Source organism: Merops nubicus, unplaced genomic scaffold, assembly GCF_000691845.1.
Source record: "Merops nubicus isolate BGI_N331 unplaced genomic scaffold, ASM69184v1 scaffold12971, whole genome shotgun sequence".
Lineage (NCBI taxonomy): Eukaryota > Metazoa > Chordata > Aves > Coraciiformes > Meropidae > Merops > Merops nubicus.
The window spans coordinates 35,376-42,748 of NW_008590331.1; the positions used below are offsets into that span (position 1 = coordinate 35,376).

Below are 7,373 nucleotides of genomic sequence, written 5' to 3' on the forward strand. Positions count from 1 at the left end.
TGGACTCAAACTTGACAGGTCCCTTCCAACCCAAGCCATTCTATGCTTTCCTACCCCCTCCTCATCCTTCCTCTTAGACCATCTGACAGCTAAAATGTTTCCCTGTGCTCAGATCAGTGACCATCAGGTCAGAAATGACCACATCTGTATTCATATTCTCTCACATTCTTTATTATTCAAAATACCAAGGTCAGCTGGCCTAACAATAATTAAAGCTATTCACTCAGGAAATTTACCTGCTTCTCATGCAGTGAGCCAGATGACACCAGGCAGAGGGAACACAGCTGGGCTTTTTTTTAAACTGTGGGCAATTTGTATCCTTTACCTGCTTCTTACAGGTTCTCAATAGCTTCAGCTTAGAATCACAGAGTTGTTTCAGTTACAAAGGACCTTTAAAATCATAGAATCCAACCTTTTCTCCTAATACTACCAAACCCACCACTAAACCATGTCCCTCAGCACCCCATCTACACATCTGTAAATCCCTCCAGGCATGGGGACTCCACCACTGCCCTGGGCAGCCTGGTTCAGGGCTTGAGAACCCTTCTGGGGAGGAAATTTTTCCTAATATCCAAACTAAACCTCCCCTGGTGCAAATGCAGGCCATTTCCTCTTGTCCTATCACTAGTTACTTGGGAGAAGAGCCTGGCACCCACCTCATTCCAGCCTCCTATCAGGGAGCTGTAGAGAGCCAGAAGGTCTCCCCTCAGCCATGTCTCACAAGACTTGTGCTCTAGACCCCTCACCAGCTTCATTTCCCTTATCTGAATATACTCCAGCACCTCAATGTCCTTCTTGGAGTGAGGGGCCCAAAACTGATCCCAGGTTTCGAGGGGTGGCCTCACCAGTGCCATGAACAGGGGGATGACCAGAGAATCATAAGCAGGGACATCCCCAAACAGATCAGGTTCCCTAGTGCTGCTGGCTGGGACAAGGATGGAACTTGCTCCTTCCTAAAGAGACTGAAGGTCTTCAGGCATGAGCTTCAATACTCAGAAGTACCAGGGAGAGAAAGTTTATGCATTCATTCCCTGTATCATAGTCCTCTTCAACACTGTTAATTTGGAATGGCAAAGGAAGAGTCTCCATGGTCAATCTTAGCTCCTACAAACAACAGCTCTTGTGGACCCAGCTACCCCTTTAGCTGCCCTTTGTCATCTCTGGGTTTCATAACAACTTGCAGAAATTAATTTTGTGCCTGGGTTTTGAAATTACAGCATCATTTAATAAATGCAGCTGGGTGGTTAATTATCTTATGGTGAAGATTATTTATCTCAGTATTTAGAGCTTAGGAGACTGGATAAGCCAAACATAATTTGCCTAATTTGTATTTTACCAAGGTTTACAGCCTCTAGAATTGAATAGTTTAGGAAGATGACTTTTTGAGCTCAAACCTGTGCTGGTTTTAACTGGGATAGTTTATTTTCTTCACAGTAGCTGGTGTGGGGCTTTGTTTTGTATCTGTGCTGAAAAGTGTTGATAACAGGGATGTTTTAGCTACTGCTGAGTGGTGCTTACACACAGTCAAGGCTTTTCTGCTCCTCACACCATCCATGAGACAAGTAAGCCAGGGGTGCACAAGAAGCTGGGAGAGGACACCAGCTGGGCCAGCTGACCCCAACTGACCAAAGGGATATTCCAGACCACATCACACCATGCCCAGCATATAAAGCTGAGGAAAGAAGAGGGGGAGGTTAGAAGTGATGGCATCTGTCCTCCCAAGTAGCTGCTGCATGTGATGGAACCCAGTTGTCCTGGAGATGCCTGAACCATGGGAAGTGGTGACTGAATTCCTGCTCCACCTATTAAACTGTTTGTATCTCAAGCCACAAGTTTTTACACCCCTACCCTTCTTCTCTCCCCCCTCCCCCTGGGAGGGAACATCTGTATGGGGTTTAGTTACCAGCCAGGGTGAAACCACAACATCACCATATAATCCAAAGGGCAAAGTTTCTTACTGACTCTTAAGAGGGGAGAAAACTGAAAGCTCTTTGAGTTCCTAAGAATTAGAACTCTGCCTGAAATTGTATTTCCTGAGGAAAAAAGGTCAGCGTTCCACTTTCCAACGTGTACTGTACGAAGAGGGTCCCTCTTTTCCCCCAGATTAAATTCAGTTTTTATTTTATTACTTGTTATATGTACCCATACACCCAAAGCCCCAGGGGGCTCTCCTGGAAGGGAGGTGTTTCAGGCAGCAGTGTACTTTGTGCCTCTGGCCCTAGGTGGCACTGGCAGCTCACTCCAGAGGAACGCAGTGGCTTGCTCAGCGCAGAGGGGCTGCTGGCTCCTCCCTGCCTCTCACCTGTAGTCCACGGCTCTAGACTTACAGCAGCTATTTCTGTCACTTAATGCTTTAAAACTTTTATTCCCCCAACTTCACAGCACTCCACCACTTCAAGTAGTCTTCATTTCATGCAAGTGAAGGAAGTAAGTACTATTATCTTTCCTCCTTTATTTGGAGATGAAGCAAGTTGCCCAAGATGACACACTGAGTCAGGAGCCACCCGAAGCTGGCACTCCTCTCTTCCAGCCCTACCTGCAGATTTCCTAGATGATCCTGGCCTCAAAGATGTCCTGATTTTATTGTGGCAGACTTCAAAGAGCAGCAGCCAGTACACACTGTCCTTCCTGGCCAAGGCAGGCCCATGTCCCTCACGCCAGCAGAGCCTGGTGCACATCCAGCTCCTGCCAGCTGCACCTGGTGCAAAGGAGAAAGCTTTGGCCAAGCAGGGTGCTCTGCAGCACCCACTCCCTGCAAGGCACAGACCTGGAATTGTCAATATTGAGGATTTTCTGTCACCCTCCAGAAGAAGGGCAGCATTTGTACAGCTGTGCTCCCACAGTACTCCTTCAACACTCACTTTGTAAGACAAAAAGATGCAAAGACAGAAGCCACCAGGATGGGGAGAAAGAATTAATTTAGGAACATCAGAGGCTCATTAAGTACCTCCCCGTAAGTCAGTTCATCTCTTTTATCTCAACCTTCCCCTGGAAGTCACTGGTGATGACACAGAGTTAATCATCAGAAAGCAAGGTTTATCTTGGGTTTGCCCCAGTGAACAGCAGAGTGCCTCAGCCACAGCCACCTACATTCCAGCAGGATGGTTTTGGCCACCAGCAGCACTGCCCTCCAAGTACAACATCACTCCTCCCAAGGCACAGCCAGCAACACCACAACACACACCCCTCTGGGGACACCAGATACATCCCCTGTCTATGGGCATGTCTATCCCTCAAAAATCCCCCAGCACTGCCAGCAGCATCACTTGCTCCCACCAAAGAGGTGGTGGTGTCCCACTGGAGCACCCCTGGGCATAGTCCTGCTATAAAGCCTTCAAACCCCTCTCAGATGTTCTGCAAAGCCCAGCTCATTCCTGGCTTTGAAGCCAAACGCTGCTGATGGACCAGCAGGCAGGAGAAATGACCAATATTTTATCACTGTGATCCAGTTCAGCACCTTGCACACTCCCTTCAGGTTGCCACTCATGCCAACACGGCTGTCATTCAGCACCATTCCACCTCTCACAGTCACAACCCCAATATTCATCTTTCTGCTGATGTCAAAACAGGGTGTGAATGTTTCACCATCCACACTAGGAGAGGGGCTCTCCGTGGGAGGGCAGGTGGCATCCTCAGCCAGGACTCCCCAGCACTCAAAGGTTGTCCTGCCCCTGCTGGGACCTGGTCTCAGCACACCAACCAAGACAACGAAACAATGACCAGGGGAAAGATTAGAAGGTGAGGCTCAAGATGGGATGAAAAGAAGGGGAAAAAGAAAGAAAAGATAAACTGGTGGTCACACAGGACAGCATATTCACAGAACAGGAACACACAGACTACTTTTCAGTATGTACTTGTCAAAGGGCAACTTTTTTCCCCCCCTAGGAATTTGTCCCTCTTCTGCCCCTGGAGTATTACCAATACCTGCAATTCTAGTGAATATTTAATTTTCTTTTAATACTCTAATTTCTGGACTGGGAAGGCAATGAGAAATCAACTGCTAGGCCTTTTTTTTTTTTTTTTTAAATGAAGCAAGTTCAGCCAGCCAAAGGAACACACACACTACTTTTCAGCATGTACTTGTCAAAGAGCAACTTTTTTTCCCTAGGAATTTGTCCCTCTTCTGCCCCTGGAGTATTACCAATACCTGCAATTCTAGTGAATATTTAATTTTCTTTTAATACTCTAATTTCTGGACTGGGAAGGCAATGAGAAATCAACTGCTAGGCCTTTTTTTTTTTTTTTTAAATGAAGCAAGTTCAGCCAGCCAAAGAAGAAAGCAATGAGCACCTTTTATTTCATTATTTTGGAGGCCTGACCCTGTGAGGTTTACAGGTGTGAGTTTGGCAATAAAGGCAGTAGATAATTTACCTGTTTCATTTCTATAATGCTTTCTAGAAGAACCAGAACAGATATCATCTGTTCAACAGTTAGTCTTTATGGGGCCAGAAATCTGTGTAATTTGGCCCCAGCTCAGCCGTTGGGAGGCACGATTATCTAGAAATAGGACAGGCTTGAAGGCAAATTGAAGGTAACAGAAGGACACCAAAAATAAGAGGCCCATCTGAATAGGAAAGGCAAGATTCTGTCCCTTGATGCAGATCTACCTCAGTTACACGAGGATGGGTTCACTTCACAGTGCACTACAGGAACCAGCCAACAGTCAATCAACTCACTTTACTATTGTCCTGTAAGAAATATTGTTGAGCTTCCTCTGTTCCCATTCACTACTTCTCCACCAACAGAAGGCCCGAGTCAGAATGGTATTTTCTTCAGATGTTTGTAGTTAATAAACATTTAAATCTGTTCTCAGAGTCTATACACCATTAAAAAACACTACAAAATACCAACATTCCCTTGGAAGAGAATCCACTGCTCAAGAAGACGTGCACACAGAACCAGGCCTGCCTGCCTAGCTAAAAAATAAATGTATTTTAAAGTGTGCCATCTAACCTGCACCCTACTGCCTGTGCTGCCTACCTTGTGCAACTCACTGATGGGGACAGGGAGAACAGAGCAGTGGTTTCCACTTTCACCTCAGAGCAAATGCTTTAGCTTCCCAACTCATGCACCACATGATGCCTTTAAGTTTGGCACTGCAAGCAGCACACAACCAGAATTTTCTTTAACTCCTGAGACAAAGAGGAACTCAAACATATTTGACATCTGGCCTCAGAGACCTGTGGAGTCCTGTTCCTCACAAGTGTAACCTTCTTTCAAGAACAGCTTCAGCTTATCAGAAATCCAGATGAGTAATACTGATGACAAACCAACACCAGAGTTTTCAGAAGAATTAGTAACTAGTTCTTGCCAACCATCAGCTCCCATGAACTGCTCACTTGGCCATGATTAACATTGCTTACAAGGTTGCCATCAAACTGAAACTGAGTCAGGGTTCTAAAAATTATTTCAACGCTGTTCTGGCTACTAAAGTGGCTCCCAAGTCCCCCCTGCCAAACCACATGTTCTTCACAAGAAGGTGATGCTTCCTCCCTGGCTTCCAGAAGAAAAGGCACCACTTGCTGTGATAACAGACAACACCAACCAGCCATACAAAGGAAATCAGGGGTTACTTCATGCCTCTGATGGCTCACTGCAGATTTAAAAGATCTGTGAATATGCAAATGCATTTCCTTTATCTCAAATGATTTCATTTTAGGTACTTGTAACAATCACAGCTAGCATTTTTTGGATAGAAGTGTAGTTCTGGAATCACAGCATCCATTTCAGAGCAACATTCAAATTAACCTAGCCTATTTTTCCAACCCTGACCCCCCTGCACAGGCACTTCTCCTGAGGGTCTGGTTGAAACTAACTGGGGAAAAAAAAAAAAAGCAGGTAAGTTTTCAGCCAGATGAGCCCCTCGAGACCTGTTGTCTTGAATTTGGCAGCTCCCTGAAGAACACAAGGATGGAGGAAACATAGGACTGGGATGGAAAGAAAAGTGAGATTCTGGATTTAAAACTGGTGTGAACCATTATGGGATGGCATTTTCCATTTGCAATCAGGCAAATTTTTTTGCCAGTGAAATGAAATGAAGCTGTAAACCCAATGGTTGACTGGGGACAGGCTTTAGAGTTCTCAACCATGATTTGGTCTTCAGCCTTTGGCTCTGTAATAACAGATCTTGACCACTCTAGGTCTTTGGGGGGATCATTTTCCTAATATTTCCTTGCCATGTTAGTGAAACAAACATTGCATTTTACTGTTCCTTACTGGATCAGTGTTTTGGATCCAGCAAGCAGTGACTGCAGCTTCACAAAACAATAGTGGTGAAAAAACTCCAGGATATCAGTAAATCTACGGCAAGCCACAAGTATCTCAAGTTTTTGTACCCCATGTGATCTCCATTCCTTTACTCTCCAGTCCCCTCCAAATTACAGCAGCAAACAGGAGCTGAACTCCCAAACAAAAATACACTACATAAAACAGACTGGTTTTGATTATTTTTAGACCCTGCTATCTTAAATTTATGTTCTCTTCTTTTTTAATACCGACAAATATAACCTCAGCAAAAGACCAACTCTAGGGAGCCCTGAGAGTGGCCCTCAGAAGATTTTCCAGCAGTTGCCTGTACTGCTCAGAGGCTTCCCTGCAGCCCCGGGAGGAGGAAGGTGGTGCGAGGGACCCCTACTCACCGCCTGCAGCGCCCCCTCCTGCCTCCTGCTCTGGCTCTGCCGGCTGATGAAGGAGCGCGTGGAGAGCTTGTAATGGTTCAACAGGCAGATGATCACTACCACCATAACAGTTATCACCACGATGATGATGATGATCTGAACGAACTCCAGCTCAGCTACAACAAAGAGAAAAAGCAGAGGGAAATAGGTCAATCACATACAGAAAGTTATTCATCAAAGCAATAATCTGAGAAGCCTGCAAAATTTCATCAAGACTGGAGTAAGGTGTTCACTGCTGGCTACTTTGTGAGGAAAAGTGGGTTCTAAAAACTACAAAAACTCATCTTTTGGCAGTCCAAGTCAATTGGTAAGAGTGGCTGCAGCTAAAACGTTTTGGTGATGCTTCTCTGCAGCCTTCAGGGGTAATCAATTCTTCCACATAACCACCAGATAAGCCTTTTGGGTTATACAATTTAACCAGGGGAAAAAGCCACACAGACACAACACCCACCCCATTTTACTAGCCATCTGCAACACCAGCAGAGTCCAGAGGGCTCCACAAGCTTGAAAGTAGAGACCAAGGATAGAGAAACCAGGACACTACCTACTAAACTAGCCTCAATTTTTTTCTTTTATGAGCTAAATAGCATGAAAGCAATCTAAAACCAAGAAAAACTTTTTTACTATAGAAAAAGACACTGTATGTAGAATAAATTACTTCCTTCTCTCCAGTTAAATTAAAGTTAACTTTTCTAG

At 45.1% G+C, this 7,373-nt stretch overlaps 1 protein-coding gene across 2 annotated transcripts in view; it reads right to left on the reverse strand.

Moving 5' to 3' along the window:
• LDLRAD4 (low density lipoprotein receptor class A domain containing 4) overlaps positions 1-6,788 on the reverse strand; it is a 12,724-nt gene extending 5,936 nt beyond the window's left edge. For both annotated transcript variants that reach the window (XM_008949901.1, XM_008949902.1), the window contains exon 1: positions 6,639-6,788. In XM_008949901.1, the coding sequence (XP_008948149.1) occupies positions 6,639-6,743 (105 nt within the window). In that variant the 5' untranslated portion in view covers positions 6,744-6,788. The remainder of the gene's footprint in view (positions 1-6,638) is intronic.
• Between the last annotated feature and the right edge of the window lie 585 nt (positions 6,789-7,373).